Source organism: Aphanomyces astaci (assembly GCF_000520075.1).
Source record: "Aphanomyces astaci strain APO3 unplaced genomic scaffold supercont1.64, whole genome shotgun sequence".
Classification (NCBI taxonomy): Eukaryota; Oomycota; class Saprolegniomycetes; order Saprolegniales; family Verrucalvaceae; genus Aphanomyces; species Aphanomyces astaci.
In genome coordinates, this window is record NW_009798327.1 from 75,283 (window position 1) to 102,887 (window position 27,605).

At 45.6% G+C, this 27,605-nt stretch overlaps 6 protein-coding genes across 6 annotated transcripts; 3 read left to right on the plus strand and 3 right to left on the minus strand.

The window, feature by feature from the left end:
- Window positions 1-2,297: 2,297 nt before the first annotated feature.
- H257_14912 (hypothetical protein) lies at window positions 2,298-2,717 on the plus strand (the record flags this gene model as incomplete). Its single annotated transcript, XM_009842840.1, has 1 exon — window positions 2,298-2,717. The coding sequence occupies one exon, from the start codon at window positions 2,298-2,300 to the stop codon at window positions 2,715-2,717; it is 420 nt and encodes a 139-aa protein (XP_009841142.1).
- Window positions 2,718-3,884: 1,167 nt separating this feature from the next.
- Window positions 3,885-4,760, minus strand: H257_14913 (hypothetical protein; the record flags this gene model as incomplete). Its single annotated transcript, XM_009842841.1, has 4 exons — window positions 3,885-3,987; window positions 4,041-4,138; window positions 4,198-4,424; window positions 4,730-4,760. The coding sequence occupies 4 exons, from the start codon at window positions 4,758-4,760 to the stop codon at window positions 3,885-3,887; spliced, it is 459 nt and encodes a 152-aa protein (XP_009841143.1).
- Window positions 4,761-4,782: 22 nt separating this feature from the next.
- On the plus strand, window positions 4,783-7,865 carry H257_14914 (hypothetical protein; the record flags this gene model as incomplete). Its single annotated transcript, XM_009842842.1, has 4 exons — window positions 4,783-4,809; window positions 5,149-5,505; window positions 6,818-7,599; window positions 7,700-7,865. 4 exons carry the CDS (start codon window positions 4,783-4,785, stop codon window positions 7,863-7,865), a joined length of 1,332 nt encoding a protein of 443 aa, XP_009841144.1.
- Window positions 7,866-11,997: 4,132 nt separating this feature from the next.
- H257_14915 (hypothetical protein) lies at window positions 11,998-13,314 on the minus strand (the record flags this gene model as incomplete). The annotated part of the gene is made up of 2 exons (XM_009842843.1): window positions 11,998-12,026; window positions 12,933-13,314. The coding sequence occupies 2 exons, from the start codon at window positions 13,312-13,314 to the stop codon at window positions 11,998-12,000; spliced, it is 411 nt and encodes a 136-aa protein (XP_009841145.1).
- A 1,766-nt stretch (window positions 13,315-15,080) lies between these two features.
- Window positions 15,081-19,819, plus strand: H257_14916 (hypothetical protein; the record flags this gene model as incomplete). Its single annotated transcript, XM_009842844.1, has 2 exons — window positions 15,081-15,365; window positions 19,616-19,819. The coding sequence occupies 2 exons, from the start codon at window positions 15,081-15,083 to the stop codon at window positions 19,817-19,819; spliced, it is 489 nt and encodes a 162-aa protein (XP_009841146.1).
- A 1,744-nt stretch (window positions 19,820-21,563) lies between these two features.
- H257_14917 (hypothetical protein) lies at window positions 21,564-22,085 on the minus strand (the record flags this gene model as incomplete). The annotated part of the gene is made up of 1 exon (XM_009842845.1): window positions 21,564-22,085. One exon carries the CDS (start codon window positions 22,083-22,085, stop codon window positions 21,564-21,566), a length of 522 nt encoding a protein of 173 aa, XP_009841147.1.
- Window positions 22,086-27,605: the final 5,520 nt, after the last annotated feature.

The window sequence follows — 27,605 nt, forward strand, 5'->3', positions numbered from 1 at the left end:
ATCTAATAACCTGTAGCCATAGTGAAATTTGCAGTCAAAGTATCAAGTTTCCGAAGTTTCCTAGCTTTTTGCCATTGCCGAAACCGTACTTAACACGCCTCATTCGGCTTCAAATCTTGTCAGCAAGTGCAACGTATTTGTGTTATCATGAATATAAAACGCTTTAGCGTCAAATGCAATACGAAGCTCATAATCGCTAAAAGAATATAACATTTGTCAAAGTTTCCGGAAACTTGCATGGTCACACTTTAGGAAACTTTTTTATAATATCAAAAATATAATTAGATTTTGTGTGAATTTTAATGTTGTGTCTTTTCACGGTGAAGTAGTGTAACCGTCGTCACTTTTGACAATGCAAACGAACGTGGAGCAGCAAGTTTGGTATGAAGCAACCCAAATGCTGCAAAGGCACACAAGCGCCACTCCGAACGCAAACCACCAAAGACGCTTCCGGTCACTCTTCGGAACAACACCCGCAGTCGTAGCTACAAATTGGGTTGATCGATCCAGCGTCGACCCTGGAACATGCATTGCACACTTGCTATGGGCTTTGATGTTCCTTAAACTCTATGCCAGCGAAACTGTCCATGCGACGATAGCACGAGTCGATGAAAAGACCTTCAGGAGGTGGGCTTGGTATTGGGTGTCGATACTGTCATCGTTGGACAAGGTAAATCGGTTATACCGCAATTAAATAACATCATTAATAGCTCATATGGGAGAACCGATTTGATATCGCCCAACCAGATGCTACAATGTTTGTCTCGTTGGTCGGTACTGACTTCCGTATACAAGAGCCACCACCATTCGACCCCTCATGGTATTCCCACAAGTTCCACAGTCCTGGCCTGCGCTACGAAGTTGGATTGTGTATTACAACAGGGCACCTCGTTTGGGCCAACGGAGGTGTTCCCTGTGGAAGTTGGTCAGACTTATCGCTTGCACGAAATGCCTTCGTGCACGCTCTAGAGGACGGTGAAATGGCATTGGCGGATCGAGGGTACACGGATCAAGAGTTTTTCGTAAACTCAAGATATCAACCCTAAAGCGCTCACCGTCAAAAGGAAATCATGGCACGGCATGAGACTGTCAATGCACGATTGAAGCAGTTTGGTGTGATGCGGCAGATTTTCCGACATCGAACTGATCTCCATATTAAATGCTTCTATGCTGTGATCAACGTTGTCCAGCATGGGATTGAAACCTCCAATCCGCTGTTCTCAGTAGTTGAAGAAAATTAGGTTAATCATTGATTAACAATTTCCCGCAGCCTCCTGAGGAATCCGGATAACAAGAGCTGCGTACGAAGGCGAGGACCAATTTTGCCGTTCTTGTATTATTGGCCTTTCTCGCCGAGGTTCAGTCACTTACGGATCATATCCGGTTATACGGAATATCCTGTGTTCTGTTTCTGTAGAAGCCGGTCTGTCTCTGCACAATCATAGGTCACTAAGCAGTCCATTAATGATCACTTTTGGTTTTGCTCTCTATCATACAAGCGTACCTCGTCTTAGCCCTTCCTAAGTGATTTCCTTTTATTCGCCCCTGTTGACCCAGATATGAGACTTCTACAGTACCTTCCTCTGTGTATCCCACGACGAACTCAGGCCTGTGGCCGAAAGCTTAAGGAAAACCGACGTTTTGTCCCAAGCGACGTCCCGAGGTCTCGCGGAGTTCTACTCTGCGCCGGACCATCGATGTACCTCAGGGCAACCGCATAGATGCTCTCAACATCAGCAAGATGTACCTCGAGCTCGATCATGTCGAATACTCCGACCTCTACGTTGAAGATCCTACTTTGTCGGATACCGTTTTTGACGCGCGTCTGGCGGAAATCAATGCGCACACGACCACCATCCCATGCGAGGTTATTGACCGTGATGCAAACAAAAAAATTGCGAATCAACGCTCTGCCGAGCACACCTTCTTGCTATTCGCCATCTCCACGAAACATCACCGCATGTATCAGGCCACTACGTGTCCCTATGAGAGCTTTTTTGATCACGTCATGACTCGTTTCGAGTTTAACCCCATGGACAATAACCCCACCATCATTACCAGATATCTCCATAGGTATAACCCCACCATCATTACCAGTTATCTGAGCACTACAACAACTATCTTAAATGGAACTCATTGGCCTCGTCATAGACTACCGTGTGTCAATGACCCCGTCCTCCTTCAACAGATTGGTTCCGTCGGTGAATACGTCCGTCGACCACAACCATATTTGGAACTACTACACTATGTGTGCGATGTTCGACACCTTCATTAGTGACACAAATAACTGGGAAATCATGACGAACTCCACCGCCAATGTGCGAGCCGCCAACGAGTCTGTCGTCATTGCCGACGTGTGGAACTGCCTATGGCGTATTATTACCAACCGACTCCAACGAGCATCTGCTCTGGGTGACCACGGCCCCTACCATCCAATCATGAACCCAAATTGCCTCCGCGCAGCCGTTGCGGCCCCTGCGCCTCCACCTCAGGGGACTACCCAAGCTGATGGCTCCGTCCATGCCCTCAAGGCCTTCATCATTCTGAGCTATACTCACCGTGATTGCCTCAACAACCCCGGCAAGTCATGCTTCTACTGTGGCGTTGGCAACCACCCCCTTCCTGCATCCCCTACTCTCAAATCGCACTATGCCCGAAACGCTATGCGTCCGGGTTTTGGCCGCACTGTCTTTGACAACCATGGTGCTGTCTCCTAAAGGAAGCGAAAACGCGCCCATGTGACCTCATCGCGTCCAGTCCAACATCCTCGTGACGACCGCGATGATTTACGATAGGCCAAGTAGCAACCATGGCCCTAGTGGCCAAAATCGATGGAGCAACGATCCTCTAGTGGTCTTGGCAATGGTGGGTGAAACAACAACCGTGACAACAATCGTGACCATTATTCCATATTACTGCGAACCCCACCAAAGTGGTTCTTGCACTGCTCCCACCCAGTGCCTTCTCGGCCGTACGATGTCCGTCCCCATCCCCCATTCCAAGTTGTAGAGGTCAAGGCATTTTCGCTCTCCATGCGGCCTTCGCTACTTCGAAAGCGACCCCCGGTGACCCGTCACAGCCTATGTCCGTGACGTATCGTCCTAACGACTTTCACGCTCTGCGAGAACACTGATTTGTTGACTCCAGTACCTCTACTTCCTCCACTCCCATCCGAGATTAATATTCCAACTACGTCCCCTGCGCACTGTCTCTTACAATTGGGAACTTTCCGTCCTTAGATATGGCCCTATTACCATGGTCGTGGACATGTCGTCCCGTGACCACGTCGACGACTGACGAAGGCATCTCTGTACGTTTTACGGCTAGAGACATGTGCGAAATCTCCACCACTCTTATTGATGTGCTGCATGTACCCAACAACACCATGTACCTCTACTCTTTTCCTTGCAAGCCCAAGCTCGAGCCCTCCACCGACTTGCACCGTGGGGAGCATCTCCATCCGGCGTATATGGCGACCTTCGAGGCTGATCTGCGGACTTTCTTCTCCAACTACAGTGGGTTCCACTTTTAACGATCAATTACACAAGTTTGCTTATTCGTCCGTGTTACGCTATACGTCAATCATTCATCGATCATCTAGGGTCCCCAAGCCATCATCGTTCTACTTTTCACTCCAGACTATGTCTCCATGAGTGTCGCCCAGGATATGTTTGGTTCGCACACTACTAGTAGTCTATGACACCACTACTGTTCCGACCGACTGCCTCGCCAGTCTCGTGGATGACTCCGAACTCTTTGCAACTATGGCATCGCCGTCTCGGCCATCCTGGCATTGATGCTTTCGAACAAATGACAAAGACAAAACCCGAGCTGATACTCTTCAAGGCCAAGCACCTTCGTGGTCACTTATGTGAGACTTGTGCTTACGCCAAGTCCAAGCGCAGTCCTTTCGACTCATCTGCGGACTTCCGCGCGGCCTCCAACCTTGCTCTCGACACTCCGAGGGCTTGTAGCCAACGCTCGATTCTATCGGCGGGTGGCGCTGGCGGCGCTTCCAGTTCACGTTCGTACTTTAGTACATTTGGAACTCAAGCTGCGACATGCGAAAGCCCAATTCTGCCTTGTTGTCTTCTTGCATTGCATTCATCATTTTCAGCAATTTGCCCACGCTGATGCTCTCGTTGACCCCTCGATTTCTTTGCATTTCCCTAAGGAGGACAGAGCTTCGCTTCTCACATTGCTCCCCTTGTTTTCGTTACGTTGGGCTTCGTTGGCGACCTTTCCGGCTATTTCCTTCTGTTCCTCCTTCATATCATCATACAATGCCAGCAGCTCGTCGAAGAGTTCGGTCCTCTCATTATACACCTCGTCGACGCCCAACGCCTTAGCAGATTCCGTGTTCAACGAGAAATGCTTGTTGAGAAGCACGTTGAGTCGATGCTGCGCCTTCTTTGCATCGATGCCTGCACGTTAGTTCCCAGGTAGTAAAATATTTGGGAGGTAAAGTTCTGCTTTTGTCACAGTGGTTCTTGTGGGTAACACGGGGGCTGGCAGGACAGTTTGCAAAACCTCTCTACTACGTCTCCAAACCGTTCCAATCCGCTTATGTGGATGCTAAGAGCATGTTCCAACCAACTCGATAAGAATGACTACGAATGGACCAAATAAATAATTCACATCATTCGCTATATCGTTCACGTCCACCAGTAATAACAATATTCCATCTTATTGGTCAAAATTGCAACCAATCATACCACATATAATGAACCGTGAACCTGCTCCTTCGTGATTCCCACCATGCTTCCGAAGCCAACGGTAAAGATGACCAAAGCGCAGCTCGTCGAGCAAGTACAGCTCCTGCAACATCACCTACTGCGTACCCCATCTCAAGTGGATGGTGCTGGACAGATCAGCATTGAATGCCGCTCGAAAGAAGTGAATCGCAGTTCCAGAAGTGTCGTTACCATGGCCTGAGTGTACGTAACTGGGGACTCGCTTGGGTGGTCTGTAATTGTTGACGCCATCGACGAACCAATCGTGGGCATTCCCTGCGAAGGGGAATTGATGGCTAGCAACTTCATGTGCTCTGGGAGAAGTTGGCTCTACGATTCAACATTGTCACTGAACAACCACGCAGGGTACGACAAATACCATACAACATATCATAATATTTAAGTGTCACCATAGGTATCTCCAGACTCTCTGAAGAACAAGCTACGAAAGTTACGGACCGAGTTTGTGGCGATCCAGCGCAGCTTGACAGCAACCGGTAACGACGAGCAGACGACCCCTGCGAAGCCAGGCTACTACGCGGACATGTTGGTTGCGTTCGCTGATCTACATGGGCTTGGGGACATTGAGTTTGGCATGGATCGTGCTGCAAGTGCGAGCCTCAGTGAAGATAATCAAGGTCTGGATACTCGTGCGATCGGTGAGTCCGTTTCGATGAGCTCCATGCGTGACGCCAAGCGGAAGGATGAGATCGACATGGAGATTCAACGCCAACGTCAAGTCCGGGGGAAGAAGCAACAGCCTGATCTTGCGGTAGGTCTCAGCAACCTTGGAGAAGCACTTGCTAGCGGGCTCATTGAGGCTGCCAAGCTGAAGTGTTCACATAACTCTGGGGTAGACATCGCAAACCAAATGGCTAAGATGTTTGATCTTATGCAGGAAACTAAAGCTAGTATTGACAAAACCAATGAAGTCAACGACTAGTTGCTCCAGTTCCTCCAGAGTAGATTCTAAGTAATACATCAATTTATGTTTTCAGTTAAAATTTGGAGAATTGAGTTGGTGTATTGTAGACTTCAACCTTGATTAGTAGTTTGATGCGAACGATATGCAATACAGTAGTACCTGAATTAACAGTGGGCGGAACCATCGAGGGGTCTTGGCACCCTACTGGTCGAAATACTTGTCCAATTTAAATGCAGTTTTTTGCAATGGACATGTACTTTTTAACAGTAGTCGACAGCTGTGAGGGGGCTTCTGATAATATGTATCGATTATGAAAGGATTATTCTCAGATTTTCACCTATTTTTATGCATAGAATGAAAAACGCGTTTATTAGATATAGAACTTTATTATGTATTACGGTGAAAAATGACTCATGTTGAAACTTTGCAACATCGTTATAGCGAGAATATCAACATTGAAGATGTGTTTAAATGCTCACTTTGTAGCTTGGCCTGTGAGCTACAATGTTCATATTAACTGTTTATCGCTAGCATTTATGCAGCAATAACTATTCCCAAAGGCCCCCTCACAGCTGTCGACCACTGTAAATACATAAACCGCCAAAGGATCAACCTTAATTTAATGATTGTCTTCGAGCAATCTAAGAATAACTGTACAAAACTGAAACAAATGTTCTTTGAGAACTCATCCCCTTTGTAATATAATATAATACGAATTTATTTTAGTTACACAGGTTTATTTGCTAAAAAACTATGAAACATAATATGCTATTTGAGGACACTGACTGCGCGTTCTTGCACTCACCATGACTGCAAATGGGCGCCTTGATGTGGATGCCGCAATGCTCCATGAAGTTTGTCTATTTGTGAAATCAAATCGACCAAGGGCCTTAACTGAAGAAGAGAGACTGGAGATTCTACGAGCCAACGTGTATGTCAGACACGTTAATTCCATAAATGGTAAATCCAGTGACGTTCCAAGCGAGATTGCTCAAATCCTTGCCCGCTCAAGAAAAACAGTTCAGGCTGTGTGGCGCGACTACATTACCAGTAAGGCGGTAGTGTCCGCTAAGCTACCATCCAACACCTCACCAAGAGACTAACTCGGATTCCCAGAAGAATTGACGTCATATCTTCGGTCCAACGATTTGTGCGTGAGAAGCGGCAAATCCGAGCCCGTGTGGTTGCCAAAGACGTAGCGGCCTTCCTACTCGAAACTGGGCACCTCTCGTACGACCCCTACATCAAAACGGAGCGTGAAACGGCACTGCGGTCGGTACAGAAGTACGTCAAATATTGTGGCTACCTGCGTGGCTCCAAGCGAGGAAAGAAATCACTGGCCCTCACAGAGGCCAACACAATCCTCCGCGACAACTATGTACGGTTCATGTGTCAGGCTACGCAACAAGTACACACAACAGACCGTCGAACTGTCGTCTACCTTGACGAGGGCTTCATCAATCAGCACTACAACATAAACGACATATCGCTCTACGACGACCTGGACGTGCAGGTCAAGGCCATACACAAAGGCCGTCGGTTTCGTTTCATTGCCGCCATTGTCGACGGTGGCCCTTTCGAGTCTTTCGTGGTGTGCTACGAGAAGTTTTTTGGCGGAAAGCAAACAAAGGACTATCACGGCATGGTCGACCACAAGTACTTTGTTGCCAGGTTTGGCCGCTTGCTCGTTGATTTGGCGGATCGCGGGATATCCAACACTATCATCGTCATGGACAATGCAAAGTATCATAAGTGCATACCGGATGCAACACCGCGCTTTTCATGGCGGAAAGCTGATTTGATGGTGGCTTGCGACGCCTTGGGGATTGAGCACACCCCTGGAGAACTAAAAGCATCCATTTGGTCAAAACTCCAACCATACACCGCATCCGTCGTACCCGTCGTTGTCGAGATGGCGTCCGCCGCTGGCCACGAAGTTGTGTACAGCGCACCGCACCACTCTAATCTCCAACCGATAGAGTTATTGTGGGCAATTGTCAAAGAAGACGTCGGGAGACAATACGATACGATACTGTACCAGTACGACGTTGCACGATGTCGAGATGCGCTTGGACTTGGCGTTCGATGCCGTCACTTCAGCAATGGTCCACGGCTGCATCAAGAAGTCGGAGCAGGGCCTCTTGGAGCTACATCGTCACATTAGTACGATCGATGAAGATGATTACCATGTCGTGTGCCTCCGATGACGACCGTGGAAGCGTTGATGGGTCAAGCTTGGGTGACGACAGCGACGTGGGTGCTTTTAACGATTCATACTTTGAGTAAACCAGTCAAAAGTGATAATCATTTACGTTTTTTGTCCGTAAAATCGCCAATTTTTGTGACACCAGTCATCGGCACTGTTGTAAGCCAATAGAAATGCCCGAGTACCTCTTATTGGTCAAAATGTAGTTCTTCAAGAATTAGTGCCCCTTATAAATTAGAGGTTGGACCAGGCAATATTGTGTTGATCATACAGAAATCGTTACTGTAGCAATAAATACCCATTCTAAACACATATTCCTTTGATAGCTAATATGATGACAGCATCCCTCGAACTAGAGTATGGAGGATTCAATACATTACACAAGTCTAAAACGTGTGCCGATGACTGGTGCCCTACGAAAAACGAAAATCCTTACTGCACGTGTTTACTATTTAAATTGATATCCTTTGAACCTCAATACATGAGCTGAATCTTGCGGTTATTTTGATATTTGTATCACTTCAATATGTCTTGTAGTCAACGAGAAATCGACGAACAAAGTAAGCAAAGTGCGATGCCGATGACTGGTGCCCCACGTTAGTACTATTATTAGAGGCATCATGCTTGTCTTGTAAGACACATTTTGCACACTTTGAATCTCATGTGGCTACAGGGAACTACGGAATCCAAGGACACATTTGACTTCGAGAATAACATGTGTATCGTCTTGTGATTGGCTTCCTTACTTCGAAGTACGTTTATCCTTTCTGGCAATGACTGCAGTGCAAAGAAAATATAATGGGACAGCGTCGTGACGTAAATTATGGAGTCAATTAAATTATACAACCGTAAACTGGTCCATCAAGCTGAAGTGGAATTTGGAATATCAACTTTTCTGCAGGTCATCAGATTATGCGTTTTGAAGTAGAAATAATGTTACAACGAAGGCACTGGTACAAAGAATCCAGTAACAACGTAAGCGTTTGATGCGATAGCGCAGTGGTTAATCGTGACGGCATGGGCATCAAATTATCAAGGAAGGGGCCCGGGTTCAATTCCCGGGCAGTGTCAAACTTTTGCTAAATTTTCACAATAATAATATTCTACACCAACAAGTATACAAAATCCTAGATATAAAATGTATCTTGATTCAGAATTATAATAACTCTCATCATTCTTCATTCATTGGCGCACGAGCGAGAGCCTTCGCAAAAATGGCTTGGACGACCTCTGCTGGAACCAAATCCCACGCGGCAATGGCGCGCTTGATCATTGCCATCCTCTTGTGTTGGGCGGTCAGTGAGTATGGGCCTTCGTCGTCCCCTTCAATCATTTCCTCAAACAGCCACAACTCCCATAGGTAACGCTTGAAGGGAGTCATGACGCCGACGTCCAGTGGCTGGTAAACAGAGGTCGAGTTCGGCGGCAACGGACTTCCCCGCACTTCGTTCACGATCTTGACTGACTAATGCGACTCGAAGTTGTCGACTAGGGCCACAGATCACTCCTCGATGCCATCGTGGAGCACTGAACGGAGGAACTGATTGGCTTAGTTTTATATGTCATTAATTGGCACATACGCCATTAATTGGCCCTTCGTTAAGACACTCTTGTCTGCAGAACTACCTCTACAGTACTCTAGTACCTCGGTTCGTGTTCGAGTGCATGATTCAAGAAAATTGAATGTATAAGCCAGCCCATAACTCAAACCAAGAATAACGTTAGTGTTCATTTACTAGAACTTCGCGTGCCTGGCACCTTCGATTCCAAGCAGTTGAGGAGCCACCGTCGTTGGTTTCGTTTGATCCAAGTGATCGTGTGCATGGTCATTAGGGCACGCTCGGCGTCACGCAGGTCCTTGATGAATTGGATGAGTCCGGGTGAGTCTGGAAACTCCTCATGGCGGCCTCTTGGTGACACTTGCATCCGCTTCTGGTTGCCTTTGTAAGCCTAGCAACACCAACCGCTGGGCTTTCCACTTACGCAGAATACCGGAAGGGATTCCAAGAGCAGTGCAACTTCGGTGTCGTTCATGGTCTCCAGCATACCCAAAGCTTCGAGCTTGAACGCGATCAAATTCATCATGCGTGTCATTTATTGCAAGCTGACCAACATTGCCCGCCAATTAAAAAAAACACAAGTTGCCGGGAGATTAAAAAATTATTCTATCATGTGTTTAGATTCATGAGAAATCTTTCTATTCAACAAATCAAATGTTGAAGTTGTAAACTTCGGTTGTCCGTGTATTCCGTAGTTCCCTGTAGTGTTCCGGAATAACATGGTTTTAAGTTGGACGAGCTGAAATTTCGCTCGACGCAGTCTCGTGACTGCAGTATCCATGTTGGTTGGTAAAAAACCAATTCCCCGAGTGAGAGGGTGGTACACCCACTCAATTGGTGAAATGCCCACTCACTGGGGGAATGTGGTACTATTGACCTAAAACACCCCTGACTAAGTGGGTGGGACTAATTGGTTCCTACGATAAGCACAATTCTAACCTTAGGGGCTCTTCCAAGTAAACACCGTTACAAAGGCATACAACATTGTACTGTACAACGTTAATCGTACCAACGGTGAATACTCATATTAATATTCGTAGTACAATTTATTACAACTATCAGACCTTTGAAAATCAAGTGAAGCATAGTTTTTAGAATATACGTCAAGGAATGTACTGTACAATCTTAGACTCAGTATATTACCGTAAATTACTTTATATTAGTGTGGTAAAGAACAGAGGAAACCACCCGTCGGCTAAATCGAGTGGCCATGATCAATACTACAAATGCTGCAACAATCTAACCCTCGAATAATGCAAGCCATACTTTCATTGGAGCAACTCGTTCAATGAACTACAGTATCGCCGTAGAACTGCAGGCTCAGCAATGTAATTTGTCATATCGACATGCACAATCAAATTGCAAACAATGACTCTGCGGGTCGATACTTGATCATTCGCAACGTGCAATAATGCTCATCTATGAAAAATGACGCCGTTGATCCAACCCGTCAAAATGACTAATTAATAAGGTAACATTACAAGGACAATACATTGTGCCAAACTTTAGTTTGGTAACGTTGCGCGTTAATAAATGGGATCCATCGACGTGTTGTAGTGGGCTTTATATTTTGATACTTTAACTTTTGTTATGTTAAATGTAGTAACAGGTGTTTCTACTTTAGTTATTTTATATTCAAGTCAATATATGGGTAATGACCCCCATTTGTCTAGATTTATGTAATGCACATTTACATGGCTGTGAAACTGTCACTGCTTAAGGGGCTGGCCACGGAATGGTCGCGGAATATTACTGTCCATGTAAGGATGTAAGGGGGCTGGTCGCGAAATATAGCTAATTACTTATGTCGATGAGATGAATGCAACAAGTACGCAGGGGAATGGCTACATGCCTATGAGGGCTACGCTGTGCCCTTATGTAGGATTTAGCTAATGAGATGTGTCTACAGTAGCTAAAAATCTTAGCTTCGCAATTGTTGCAACTAGTTACAGTACATGAGTGCGTGCAGCTGCAATCCTGTCGGCTTGGATCCAGACTCTCACTACTGTAGTACGTAGCCACAATACTCACTGTAGTAGTATTTACCTGCTTAATTGTGCCAGGGATACGACACGTTGTGCATATGCCTTCGTAACGGTGTTTAACGTTAACGTTAGGATTGTACTTATCGTATCGTTGCTCGTGTACTAGTATGCCATTCACTACATTGTACCACTAAGCCTAGCGACTTTAAAAGCACTTCCCCGATAGGATTACGTTACGCATGGCTGTTGTAGCCTTGTGTGGTGTAAGCAATTTTTTTAGTGGTGAGGCATTCAAAATCTAATTTACTACTCGGCATACTTACCTCGAACACTACCAGCAATGGTGCATCTTACATAGAATAGTTTATAACGCTACTACTAGTAGTTTGAAGCCTTAATGACCTCCCGTTCCGATGACAGAACAGTAGATGCAAAGTATTTACTAGCGATATGCGATAGTCATTATTGAGGACTTTACGAGATTCTAAACGAAAATTATCGTTCAATACGTGACACAACTGCAATAGATATAAGTGACGGTGGTAATATTCAGCATTTAAGATTGAAACTGCTGATTTGAGGTGTAACATTAGTTGCTGAGTACAGCCCCAATCCCAACTACATATTTGTTCGTACATAATAGCGATGTACTTCATTTGGGGGGTGGGCGGGGGCTTTAGTGTGACGTATTAAATTGGTGCTTTGAAATAAATTAACAGAATATTTGAGTTTGTGCAATTAGTAGTTGCGGAGCCCCAACATGATACTAGCACTAAGCCCTTCCTCGACACTATATGAAATCCAACACTGGATTCAGAATCACGCTAATTCAATCTACACCGAACTCAAAGAACCCAAACTCATTGCGTTTCGCAATCACTTCCATATTGATATGAATGTAACCCCATTGCTCCCATGCATAGTGTAAGCGATGTCGAATTTGATTGGGCCAATCAAAAATATTTATTTTCTACGTGGATGATATTACCGGTACCCCGACAACCAACGGAAGCCTACACGCAGCTCACTAAAACTTGCATACGAAAGTGGAGGGGGCAAATAGTTGCTTTTTTAAATTATTGCTCCGAAATATGTACATCGGAGTATAAGGAACATTTGAACTTGTCGAAATTTACTGGTGCAATATAGACCGGGCGTAGGAAGATGTGCTTTTTGTTAAGTGATTGTAGATCAGGAAGTAAATACATACGATCTCCATAGCATTTTGCGCGTGACACTAGTGTAAGTATATTTTAAAAATTTTTATTTGTGTCTTTATACTACTCTGCTCTGATATCTTGGTCACATTGTTTTGACTTGATTTAAGTATGCATTGCAACCTCAAAACGTCTTGTTTTTTGTATTGAACTAGGAAATAGAATAATTAACACGCGACTTTTACAGCATCAATTAGTTCCTCGATACTTCGAGTACATTTTTGATGCTGCAGGCTTTGAATAGAATTAAAAAAACCTAAATCTAAGACATTAAAGTCTGGACTGTTTGGTGGCTGGTTAATAACACCAATGTTTTCGACTCCAGCGGCACGCAGCAGAGACATCGTGACTTGTCGATGAGAACTTGCATTGTCCTGTTGGATTCGGATACCACGCGACAGGTCACCAGGGGGAAATTTCTTGATGATGGCAGGCACAACTCTCCCCAAAATAAACGCCTTGTACACCGTACCGTTGACATTTTTTGGAACCGTAACAGGGGCTCCCTTGGGCCGATTCTTGCTGCCTCGAATGGCTGGGGCCACTTCAACGAATGGCCAGACCCCGATCTTACCATCGAAGCTCACCTTGGTGGAGGGGTTGTACCGCGGTCGTGCCACTGCAGCAAGAAACATCACCTTGGTGATGAAGTTCTTGGACTTGACCGATCGGGCTGCGAATAGAACCATTTTTCATCAAATTGTACAACATCGTGCACGTTGGAGAAAATGGTTCCATTTGACAACGGTCGGAGAAAGCTTTGTGCGAAAGCCATCCGTGTCTTCGTGTTCTCGTCTGTGAGCATCGGCTTCACGTAGCTGTACCGAGCCTTAAGTGTACCGTGTTGCATCATGTGGGTGAGTAGCGTCGTCTTGGGGATTCCGGAGTTGGCTGCCAAAGTTCGTGTTGTTTGGCGTGTATGATGGGGCACCGCCTGCACGGCTGCTTTGATTTCTTCTGCAGTGCGCGTTTTTTTGCGACCAGAATTTCCTAATATAGTACACCTTTAGAAAATAATACTTCTATCAACGAATATTTTTGGATCAAATAAAAAATTATACAAGTTTTACCCCTCATTTTTGCCGCGACGTCCACGACGCCATGGTTCTTGCTTTGTGAGTGCCGTCCACGATTCCAGATGCGAGTTATCGTCCTCGGGTGGCAACGAAAGGGACATGCAACCTCCTTATATGCACCATAAGGAATCTTTCCTCCCTGGGATCGCTCTAAGAGCTGCTCAAAGAAGGCCCGGCGCTCGACGAGTTTGAGGTTCGTTCAGGCCTCCCGTCTCCATTTCGAGTCGCGCAGAGCCCCGCTTGAGTCACACGCATCGTCAAAGGTGTAAGAATGGTTGGGTAGTGACTTGAACGCAGTTAATTGTATAATGAGCTCTCTCCGGAGAGTTTTGTCTATCAAAAATTGACTGGACAACTTTGAGATGATGTAAGTTATAAAGCAAAACGAACTACAATGCGCGAAAGCTACCCAATCAAAGCTGAGATCTTGCGCCTTTTGACGCACCAATCAGCTACTTCCAAAAGTATTTGTTAGAAAAATGCCGCCAATAGCAAAACAATATGACCAAGATATCAGACCAGAGTAGTAGTCACGATGTCAATTCTCCGAGAGATCGAAACCTCGAAACCTCGAAATCTGGTAACTTTGTGGGGTGATTTCAACAATATATTGACTTTAAAACCGCCAGGTTTAATCATAGTAGGATACAATGCTCTGAGATTTGCATGTTGATTTGCCGTGTAATTGCGCTATGAATACATATTTGCACCCCCTCAAACTACAATCTAGAATTCAATATATTATGGGGGAAGGATCTGAAAATGTAAATTTCTGCAATTCTAACGTTCGGGTACTCTGCGAAGACGACTTTTTCCTCTTCGCACATCTGAGGGTGCCTCAGATCGCACAAACATTCGGATATGAAAATTGTGAGTTCACTGATCTAAGGAAATCTCAGATTCGATATCTGAGGTGTTTTTGGTACCGCTTGTGGAACATACAGTCAATTGGTCAAATGCCCACTACGAATACCAAGCGGTCCTAACTCGCACCTAATTCACAGATCAGGTGTACTTAACTATGGTATTTGCAAACTCAGGAGGAAATGTTGGTGGGACGTATCATCACTGTTGAGGTGAACTACGACTGGTTGGACGAGGGAGCAAGCTATCTCATGGCAAGAATGCAAGTTGATATCATAGAATACATAGTACGAATAGTTCATGGAAATGTCAAGTATTTAAATACAATGCAAAGTATCGAAGTGAACACGTTGCATTTGGAAATCATCAATGACGCACAGAATCGATCCCAAAAGACCCGCGTAGTATTTTTGGTGCCGTTGTGCAAGGCCAAGTGGATCACGTCAAGGCACTACGGCATCCACAAGAACCATGACGGTAGCCTACTTTCCTACAGTGACCGTTTGTACAGGTAAATGGCTGCCGTCGACGACGAAGCGTTCTTCGACCACTCGCAAGACCATCTTTACGACTCGCCCAACTACGTCGGGTCACCAATGACTGCAGGTTACGACTCTGTCGTAGCGGCAATCGAAGAAACCAGTGTTAATGCCAACGATGCTATTTTTATGTTTGTGTGCCACAAGCTTGGTGGCCACCCCAGAGCCATGGTGCGTGAATATACCCTGGCAAAGGGCTTGCCAACGCCCAAGGAACCAGAGCAGCAGTCGGGGAAACGAATCGCCCAACCGGCTCCTGTGGTAGAAGATGCTCCAATCGTGCGTGATATGCTCCCGCAAGAGACAAAGCGTCCTAAAAAGTATTATTATAGTGATTTCATGGGAGTTCGCTTTTGTCAAATTTGATATATTTACATTAACTGTACACAATCGCAATTGTGTAGGCATTATATATCTATCTAGGCGTACGTAATAGGCGATGTACTGCTGTAATAGTACAAATATATGATATACTACCTCTGTTCCAAATTATTAGTGCCAAATGGAATTCCTGGTATTTCCACAATGTTCTGGACAAACAAATATCATTGGCTCGTAAGAATGCAACCCGTTCCAATCTGTTCTGTCGACATCATCTATTTCCTGAGGGTATATGACAGTGGACTGAAAAGCGTCGACATGTATGTTTGCATAGCCTATTTAAAGTATGAATTTTGTGAACTGCTAAAGTATGCTTTCTATTATCTACAGTACTAGTATTTGATGCTTCGAAGGTATGTTGACCACTTGGAGTCATCATCACATCGCTCTTGAAGTAAGCAGTCACATATCTTCATTGGCGACAGTTACATGACACCGTTTCCTATCTAGCTCAGAAAGAACGGATCCGTTGGCGGGGAAGCATATTCAAGCCCAATGTGGTACTCCACGTGATAAAAACGCACAAACATTTGGTATCCAATATTTGACATTGCTAGCACACCTACTGTATTGCGGGTATGAGAGCTATTCCTTATAGAAGGGGTAGCGGAGTAATAGTAATTACACTGGTTCACTGACTTTTAGAGGACATTGATGTTATATCACTCATTGAAGTCAAGACAATTAACACAATGTCATATAGATTTCCAAGGATTTGAATAGAAACCAACACGATCATGATTGAGCTGCTTTATCTCAGGTATCATGATAAGGAACGCTGGTGTCCCTTTGAAGGTCCTTGAATGTACGCTGTCTGCGAGCTAGTATACACGCTAGTATACACGCATGCGTACTGAACGCCATTGCGGTTGGACTTGTTCGTAGCAATTTGTCGTTACGCCGCCGTCGATATACTCATTTTGACTCTACACATAGACAAAGTAGATTCACTAGCTTAACTATGAACAGTATAAATGTTAGTTTAGCAACATATCTGAATCGAAAACCGAGAGCATTCTGCATGCATTGCATAATTAACTCAGCGGCTAAGGCAAACGCACCACTCATGTTGTTGAAGTCAATTCGAATCATCATGGCGCCAGGGTTCATGGGAATCGACTGCACCATGTCAAGCTCCTCGGGTGACTCCACGTCGAACGTCAGAACATCTTCCATGCGTTTTTTGCCAAGTCCTTTGTACGTGTCGGACGGGCAGGTGTCACACATGGCGTATGGTGAGTTTCATGCGGCATCAACGTAGGAGGTTCATCGCAGAAAATGCTTGCACCACAAGCACGTGATCGAGTTCCTACTCTAATTATTGCTTAATTATGGAAGCAGTGTGTGTATACTTTGGGACAAATGGGGGCTTGTTCCCCGATAATTATCCGAATATTTCATTTATATCAATCAGTACAGTGGGACTATTGATCAGAGGCGACTTAGGCTACTCACTCGGGGAATGACTAATTCCCCGACAGTAGGGGGTGCCTACCTTCAAAACTCCCCAGACCTACCTTCTTTGGGGGAATTTTGGAATAACGGATATTCGACTGGACAATCTAAGTTCTTGCACAGATAAGAATAGTGGTACGCATGGTTACAACCATTAAATCTATCCGCATGCTCATAATTTTAACCGTTATCGTGACGATTGTCGACATTTGCGAATGAACCACGGTGAGTGGCTTCGTTTCTGACGAGTACTTGCTTCTAGGCGTATATATATGAATTGCACAAGGCCCCCTGAGATCATTGGCCACTTTCAGCGAGCATGTGGTGAAACGATATCGACTACATCAGCGAGTCGTACCAAGCGAGAACTTGTGAAACATCTGTGCGGCTTAGGTGGACCTAGCGTTTGAGAAAGCCGGGAGCTACTTCGAGCTCCTCAAGGCGCGCAATCCAGGGATGTATGGGCTTGTTGAAGCAAGATTGGGGTCATTCTACCGAAGCACAGTCGTCCCGAAGTTCTGTATTAAGGCGTTGAGTACTGTCAGAATGTTATCGTCTTTGATGGTAGTATTTACAAACATTCATGTATCGACGTTTCATGTAGGAGCCCATTTAAAGGATCTTATGAACTCAAATAGTGTTATGTTATTTGCAACAACCAAAGATCCCAACATCATCTCATCGTATTGGGTAAGTTGCATTAAATTACAGCATATACAGATATTATCAATTAGGGATCGTTTCATGCCAGTCGAGAACGGCGAGTATTGGGCTTAGTTTTCGATCGCTGTCAAGCACTATCCTTGTGTCTGATCGCTTATAAGGTATTTGAGAATTGAAGTTTCATACATTTTACGTTATTCATAACTGGCGTAATTTGTTTTAATTTTATATCTTTCCGAATTCGTACTACATTGGTTTTGTAGGTCTCACCAACGCCTGCAAAGCGCAATGTTCCGGCGTACCATACAGATACTGCTTGCGCCATGTTGTTACCAACATCAACACGGCACAAGCACGGCACCTATTCAGTACTGAAGAAGGCTTGGCGTACAAGCTAGCTCGATCCGTTTTCACTGCACATGGAAAAACTGCGAGCGCATAACCCAGGTAAATACTTGACAATCGATTTAATTAAGTCACTATATTGTCCAATAGATGCTGCCAACTATTTGTTGACAATCCGTGTCGAACATTGGGTGCGTTTCTGCGGTCCACATTTGGCATATCACATCCAATATGAGTGAGTCAGCCAACCAGTCGTTGGGGACTGAGCTCCGCAGTTTCGATGCTGTAATGTTGTATTTTGCGTTGGAGCACATTATCCGGATAACTTGTTCCGATACGCGAGTTACTGGCGCCATTAAGGGCAAATTTTACTCGCCTCGTTTTGGTTTCGCACCGCAGTCAGTAATGCAGATTGATTGTACTTGCTTCGTGATGGATTCGGCTGCATGGGACTCCGAGAGCGAAAGTAGTGGCGATGATGACGTTGTCATCGCCATAGTGCTGCGTGGGTTAGTCGTCGCAGCGCAGAAGAAGGAGGTGCTTCCTCTATTCCATAAAAGTGGAGACAATTTTTTGGGCGAAATTTAATATGGAAATTTGTATAAACAAATCAGAGCCAAAACGTATTTTTATTCAAGATTAAGATGTTACGACGAAAGCTTGCATGATATGATGAGCATCACTCTTCATCGTTATCGACCAAGTCCATATCGTGAGCCGTCGCGCAAAGGTCATCAATATCCAGATCGTTGAATGCACAGATGGTCGTGGCACGCGGCATCTTGAATGAATTGTCTGTATCTCCCCTTCCAGAAATTGTTTCGGGGTTCTAAAGGGTGTTAGCCGTATCTACGCATCAAGACGAGGCGAATGCGCTTGATTGGATCAAAACTGAGTTACGGGTAAAATTAGATTGGTTCGTTTCCTTTTGGGCACTCAATGCTTGGTTGTGAAGCGACAAGAAGGAATAAAAAAACTAAAAACACCTGTCGAGTTGTTTTCTATTGGCTACATTTGGCTATAATTTCACACAATTCTGGCGTTTGCTTCCCGAGAAACGGTACTGAGAAAAATTGTCTCCACTTTTATGGAATAGAGGAAGTATGTAACAGAGGCTCCAACAAGGGCAAACGGCCAAAGATTGACCGCAAGCATGCTCAGTACAACCTACTGCTGCGTGCAGACTACTTTGATTCCGTGCCTACGTACGACGACAGCCACTTCCGACGGCGCTTTTGAATGCTGAAGAGTCTCTTCCTGCAAATTGCGAACGATCTGGCACACCAGGACCCTTACTTTCAACAGAGACCCGATGTCACAGGTGTATTTAATATATAACCAGCAGATATTCATATATAGTAAGCAGATATTCATATAGAATCCGTGACATAGGACGCCAAGGTTTTTCAACATTGCAAAAGGTTGCTGCATGCGTCCGACACCTAGCGGCAGGTTGCTCGATAGACGACCTGGACGACAGGTATTTTAGCTATTTTGCTACAAATATAATTACACAAATTCTAAAGTAATAAGAACTTGAATTCATAGTCAACCGTTTGTTAGATATAGAATTGGAGAGAGCACCAAGCGTCAAGCCTTGCGCCGATTCTGCTCGGGGATTCAGTCGATTTACAAGGACAGCAGCCTACGCGAGCCTAATAAATCAGACTGCCAAAGGCTATTGCGCGACGCTCAACGTGTTGGTTGGCCTGGAATGCTGGCCTGGCCTTGCTGGGTCCCGGTACCGTCTGCACTTTCTGGGCTCTGATATTCCGTCGTCCATGCTTGTGGGCGATCGAATGGACGCGTGGAAAAATTGTCCGAAGGCGTGGGCTGGGCATTTCAAGGTGCCAAAGGCCGATCGACAGTAATAATGGAGGCTGTGTCCGACATGCGAGGACGCATTTGGCATGCGTACTTTGGCATGCCTGGAGCAAACAACGATATCAACGTCTTGGACAGTTCAAACATTCAAACATATTTCACGGTTCGATTGGAGGTGCAATAATAATTTTTTTAAATTAATGATAAAATATTTAATATAGGCAATAATAGGATGGCGTCCTCAAGTGCGATACAACGTAAATGGAAACACCTACGACGCACCATATTGGCTCGTTGGATGGAATTTACCCTCCATACTCAGTCTTTGTGAAAACGATACCCAATGCGAAGTCGCTCCGGGAGAAGGCATTCCAGAAAGCCCAGGGGTCACGCCGCAAGGACGTTAATCGCATGTTTGGCATGCTGTAGGCTCGTTGGCACGTGCTAACACCACCATGTGAGTTGTGGGATCGTTCTGCTATGCATCACGTCGTGATTACGTGCTGTGTTTTGCACAATATGGTGATTGATGATGAAATGGACGACGACAGTTGTGATCTTGAATTTTTAAACGACCTCCAACTCGACGGTCCTTTTGTGGCGACTGGCGAGATCGAACATGCGACATTGCAGAGTCGCATTCGCGCGTTTGTCAAGCTTACGGACGGTGTAGCTCATACGAAGCTCCTCCACGATTTAGTTGAACACCGCTGGAATTTGTTCGGTGATATTTCGTACGAATAAAATAAGGCGAAATGAATTTTTGATTACACAGTAGCACAACATTCGGATGAGCAGTAGTACTGTCCTACGGGACAATTAATCTCGTTGCAGCATACGTGATGGACAACACCATAACACTTGAGCCCTTGACATGGATGTTTCATGACTGAAGCATCCATACCATGACAGTCACGGAAAGAGCAGTTTGAATCCACCGACTGAGCATTCAATATTAGATACATAATCTTATAGTGTAGTATGTATGATAAATTTGCACCTGGATTTGTGGAGAGACCAAGAACGACTGTACGTGTTCCTCCACCAATTCCCATTCTCCACAGTATAGGTGTAAGTACTACAGTAGAACAACAGCAGTAGAACAGACATAATACTGTACACGTACAGTAGATTGTATATGCTAATCACGTACCGGTATTCCATGCGGATGTACAGAATGGAGTAACTTTAAGTTAACCTTGCATTCAAAGGAAGGACTGGTACATCCGATAAGAGACCATGTCAGTGCTCTGTCTCTTACTAGAAGGAGTACTAGAAGGACAAGATTTGATACCGCATAGAGTAAAGCTAATGATTACAGTACAGTACGGTAAAGGACGAGATTTGACATTGTATACAGTACAGTACAAGATACTAATACATTACATCCGTATACTATTAGTACTGTAGTACTGTACTTCGCTCGTACACTAAAGAAGTACACTGTACCAGGACATACTCTATCATGTACAGTACATATACTACACGTAAGTATACTATAGTGAATAGGAGTGAACATTCGGTCAATTCCACCCTCCTTCACCCATCTCACCCATCCTTCAGAGAACATACGATATAGCATATATGAAATAAATTATGCAGGCCTCATTATTTAAGGTAAATACCTTAATTACCTGTATTGGCTTAATGAAGGTATTTCAGTGGTCTGCCGGTAGGCATATACTGAATATACCGGTAGCATGCATCAGTCATTTTGAAGGATGAGCTTTACATGGGTGGTTGTACCAGAGTATTTAACTATTTATTGCAAGTTCAGGGGAAGTCAATCCATTACGTGTCGTCATCATCGTCGTCGTCTGCTTGGGGCACTGGGTTGGGGTCGAGCAGGCCCAGCAGCTTGAACTGCTTGGCCTGGAAGATACCCTCGAGCGACAGGTCGAGAAGGTTCATGCGGAACTCGTCCTTCTCCCATTTCAGGATGCTGAAGTCGGACTCCACCTTCGAGGTAGTCTTCGCGAACACGGACGCCATTCCCGAACATAAACGGTGCAGCTGTGAGAAGCGCGCCCTGTCGAAAGAATACCAGCCGTCGTTGAAATTCGTTTTGTTGCTGTGTGCATCGATGATTGCCTTGATGCCGACTTCGTCCTTGTACGCATTGACCAGGTCGCGATGATCCTGGTCGATGGAAGCGACGCCGTCTGCGCTGAAGAACAGACGCACCCGTGCCAAGCAGGGCGTCATGATGTCGTCCAGGAACAGTTTGGGACGCATCTTAGCCAGGTCGACCGGCATGCACGCTGGCGCCTCCAACACGGCAGCGTGATTGATCTCGTCGCGCTCCGCCTGCATCTTCTGCAGCCCAGGCGAGGCAGGGTTCCGTTCCCATGCGTTATACCACAATTTCCAGAATTTCCTTAATTGAGGTATATTGTCGGGCGGTGATTCAGGTATATTAGGTATCTATTTATAGAATACCTACAATAAGGAGGCCTGCCGTACGTAGTGAACAGTTTGATATTTTTGATGGCCTTCAAAAATATGCGGTTTTTTTCGTGTACGAACTCGCAGTTCTAGGCTTTGAACTTGTCCACGCGGTTGACCAAAGATCCGTAGCCGTGCTTCTTCTTGAGGGATCGAAATCCAACAATCCAACCACCGTTATTAGGCAAACCAATCGTGTACCTCTTGTCAGGAGGGTGTGGCCACGACTTGGGGTACTGCCCACTGTACTCAGTGAGGAAATCTCCGGCGTGAACTTTTGACATCACAAACACTCCGTAGCCACCGTTTGGAGTCGTAGATTCTTTGTACACAAGAATACAATTCTTGTGTCCATGGATGCCATACCCCTCGCTCATGTCGTCGACAGTTATCGAATCTCGAGCAGCTCGTTTCTTGCATTCGCGTGGTCGCTGAGAGCCCTTTTTCGCTTCTTCTTTTCCTACTGCTTCCGGTATGTACTGTAGGAGCACGACGCGCCTTGCGCTCTTCGAGGGTTCGCTTGACATTTTCACGTCAAAGCCATGGTGGCAATGTACTACATGCGAGCGTAGACTTTTCATATCTCGTACAATGTCATGCTTAGGGCAGCCTTCGAAGGGGCACTTGAATGAGTTACCGCTTATCGGCGCAACGAATACGATCTCGGTGCTTTTGGCAGGGTTGGGCGAGAGCATTAGGGAGAGTCAATATAGAAATCATCTTGCTTAAAAAAACATAGGCCTTTCAAATTTTGCTTTTCAACACGAAAAGCAAAAGTACCTCGCGAGGTACTTTTCGTGGCGAAAAGCAAAAGCAACTTGAACCTGTGAACAAGCCAATCAAATAATAAATAGAAACGACCAATCAGGACAGTGGAAATTACTGGAGCAAGTCAGTTTTCAGAAGCGAGCATGGAGAAGGCGAAGCGAGAAGCAACGACAAAGTCGGAGCGTTTGGCAATGCTTGCATTTCTCTGTATACCAGAGAACTTTGCTCTATTGACAGGGCAAGCGAACAAGGGAAAGACAATGAAAGGAGGGCAAAAACTAACACAAGCACACGGCCTTCAAAGACTAGCCGAGTACGTCAACGAGGTTGCTCGTGACAGTGCGCGGCCATGGTCAGCTCAGCACGCAAAATCGAGGTATAGAATCCGTATATATTCATAATTCTTAAAACTATCAATCGACAAGTAGATATGACGCATATGTTGCATCGTACCGACAAGCTCTGAAATGGTCTGGGCCAAGCAACAGCGGCCGTGGCCTGACTGACTTGGACACTAAGAAAAGTATATAACGTACATGTTATCAACTATCAATTATCAAATATCTCACTCTTCGGTAGAAATCTTTACAATTGAAAGTAAATTGGAGAGCATTTGCCCGTACTACAACGAGATGGACGCTCTGTTTGGGGGGCGACAAAATTTTCGTCCATCTTACATTTTTGAGACTAGTCTTCGCGGTAAATGTATACATCTCAAATATATATTTGTCTATACATATAGCTAATTTCGATGGAGCAATTTAGATGCAAATGATGAGAGCAAACAATGCGACGAGTCGTTTCTTTCTGATGCAATTGGCAGCGACGACGACCTCGATGACCACGACTACTCCAAGGACAAACGTGCCTCAACAACATCGGGCAATCCCAACAACGACCCCGACGCCGACGAGTATTGGGCAGAGAACGATGCTGCCGATCCTGGGCGGCAAGCCGACGCCCCACTTGACAACAAAGTTGCAGCACGTCACACAGGCAAGGACAAGGGAAAATCCAAAGTCGTCCCACGTAAGTTCCCAATGGCGGAGAAGCGCCTGTCCCCTCGAAAGGACTTCTCGTCCATATATATGGTTGCGCAGAATGAAACGACTCAGCTGAAACGTGAGAAGTTCGAATACATGAAAGAAAACAACAGGAGGATTTAAGCTGCAGCCGCCGTCATGGATTTGCAACGTGCCAAGGCGTCCTTCGTCGAAAAAATAGTAGCGTCAGGTGTAGTGGACGCAGAAAAATTAGCGAACTATTGTCGATTGCGTTTGCGCAAGAATGAAGAATTTTCAATGAACAATATTCGTGTTGATAATATTATTCTTCCAAACCTAAGTAGTCGAGTAGTTCGGACTTGATGGTTTCGCGCCACATAAGGGAACTTGCAGCAATTGGAGTTATGCTAGCTAACACTGGTCGAGGTTTTTCAACAAACGGTGGTACTGTGTCTTTGCCGTTGCGAAGTCGGTTTACAACGTTGTGGAGGACCAGATTTGCTCCACATTGTTGAGACCTAAACTGTACGCTGCTGCTACGGGTCTCAAACTTTGGGATGCATCCGCCATATGGTTTCACAGCACCACCAGAGTTTGTTGAAGCCCCTAGCCCTATTGCATCCGTGTGGACTGGCTGGTGGGTATTGCACAAAGTTCAAACGTCGATTTTGGGAGCTACGTTGCTGCTACGGGTCTCAAACTTTGGGATGCATGTGGCCATAAGGTCTTCACAGCACCACCAGAGTTTGAAGTCCCTTGCGCTATCGCAACCTTGTGGACTGGCTGGTCGGTAGTTGCACAGAGTTCAAGCACCTAGTGTGTGTTCTATGCTATTGTCCGAGGTCTCAATCGTTGGGATAAGAGTAACAACAGACAAAGTGCCTTAGAATTCACTCTTTGCCCAGTCAGCTACTGTAACAGCTACTTTGCTAGTGTCAAGAGGAGGGAAACGAGGTGGATACCAGATGAATGTAGAAAAGAGAAAGGAAGAGAAAAGGGGTCGGGGAAGGTAACCTCGGGGCCAAACCAGGAACGGTAGGCCAAGCGTCCCGGCCATAATAAACACAAGGAGGAAGACGTGGGCTCACAAAGAAGGAACAAGAAGTGAGCAGCTAGACCGAGAATAGGCTTATGAATGCCTGTGATTGGTGGATAACCACTGGTGCCAGAGGCAGGAGGGGCGCAGGACGGGAGACACAGGACCCAGAGGGCTGGTGAGTTGCCACCTCGTGACAGTTAGTCCTCGGAATCAAAAGATCCTGACTTGAAGTTGGGGTTGCACGTAAACGGTCCAGTGCCGTTTTCGCGTTCGTGCGTGGTTGTTCGGTGGAGGTTGCAATCCGCCCAGCTGCAAACCCATAGTTGACGCTGAGGACATTCAACACTACTCAACCATAAAGGTACAGCACGTTGTGATGCCTCGTGTCACCGGATGCCTTGCAAGTTAGTATTTGGAGGTCGTCAATCGGAGCATCGTCGTCGGCAGCCACATAATAGACAGTCAGCGCACTAGTACCAATAACACGGCGCTCGGTGAAGACGATACGCCCACCTAGCACTGCAAGCGTGGGTTGGGGGACATTCAGTAGAAATGCTTCGGCTTCATCCAACGAGTCGATTAAAGCCACAACAGTCACAATTGGAGATTCCTCCATGCGACCAAGGACACTGACGCATCTCTTTGGCTCCGGCGTCGCAGGGCAGTCGTCGGTCATTCGCTTTGGTTGCGTCATGCAAATATTTCTATTGAAGAGAAGTAAATTACGCATAACCAAATTCAACGAAACAGGATTCGATGTTCTATCCGTTAGCCATGTGGACGTGCTGGTAGCTCATCGTACACCTTTACGGCAAGACGACGATGCTTCCAAACTTGAACCTCGAAGGGCTTTTCACACTTAATTACGTGTCGCTGGAGGTCGCGAGCCTGATATTCCAAGACATGTCTTGGGGCATCGATGGACAGCACGGAGTACTGGCGATCGTTTGCGAGTCCCTGGGACGTGTTTTTCGCAAATTGCAGCCACTTTTGACGCATTTGAATAAACGTCGATGCGGGGGTGGAGTGCTTAATCCAATTCACCAAGTTCACAACGTATATCTGAATACTCAGATGATTGTTGGTATATTGCATCGGCAAGTAGCAAACCTTGTACTTTTTTTACCCTTGAAGCGACTCAAACTTTACAGAGTAGTCGCCAGGGTGTACTCTTAGAATTCGCCGCCAGCCGTGCCAAAGGCGCCAAAATTCGCCTATTCCGTCGCGGAGGTCGCGAATACGAGACAGCTGAGCAACAAGGGATTCACTCAGGCTTGCATGAACGGGATCCATGAGATGTCGACGTCGTCAAAGCAATAATGGCGAAATTATCTGTACCGCTCAAGATTTAGATCTCAAACACACGTTTGTCATCACCGTCACGTTATCAGGTCAAAGTTCACACATAGCTTGCTGCTTGTTAGATTGGACATTAAATTGACTTGCCAGTTCGTCAAAGATAAAATGACTGCTTTATCCAGATAATCCAAGGAAGGAATTCAAATCGCCCCCGTGCCGTTCTAGTCCGTCGGAGTCGTCCTTGCCCCTCAAAAACTACTAGTTTCTCAACTGGTCGGTGGAGCCCAAACGGTGGCAAAAAGCACCTGCGTGACGACGAGCGTCGCGCCATGTATGAGACCTTGCTGGCTTTCTCGTCCGGTGGCTCACTGTCCCATGGAACGTTGTCCCGTGTGGCTGCCCAGTTCGGATGTCATCCGTTGACTGTGTCACGCCTTTGGACCCGCGGACAGAAGTCCGTCAAGTCCGGGCGCGCATGTTCTGACGTGTCGTCGAAAATTCGCGGTAATCCTCTCTCTTTCTATATTCTTATTAGTTGTGATACATATGGAATTCTAAAGTTTGACTATTTTAGAGAATTCTGGACGTAAAAAAATGCGCACGCATGAAGAAATCGAAGCTGCGATACGCGATACGGCAAGTCCCGGAGGAGTCGCGCCAGACCCTTCGAGCCTTGGCCAACAAGAGCGATGTTCCGAAGACTACCATCATTCGGCACATAAAGGATGTTGCTCGCTTGAAGGCGCGTTCAAGCTACGTGAAACCCTACCTCACGCTGGAGAATATTCGAGAGCGACTGTGGTATGCAATATGACGTTTCTTCGCCCTTTATCCAATCGAAATTATTTTTTTGATAATATGTACGATTATGTGCATATTGATGAAAAATGGTTTTATTTGGCAAAGGTGAAGAGAAAATTTTATGTATACGAGGATGAAGGGTTCGTTACGTCAAGTCGAAACGATTTATAACGAAAGTTATGTTTTGGCGGACGTTGCCCGCCCTCGTGTTGACTTTAACGGCACATTTTTCGACGGCAAAATTAGAGTTTGGCCATTTGTCGAAAAGTTGCCTGCAAAGCGAAACAGTAAAAATCGTCCTAAAGGCACAATAGTTACGACTCCAAAAACAGTCGATGCTACAGTATACTCGGATATGGTCCTGAATAGAGTTATTCCTGCCATACTTGGGAAATTCCCTAGCACTGCTGTGCGACGTGGTGTTATTATTCAACAGGATAACGCCAGTCCACATAAATGTGTGACATCAGAGATGTT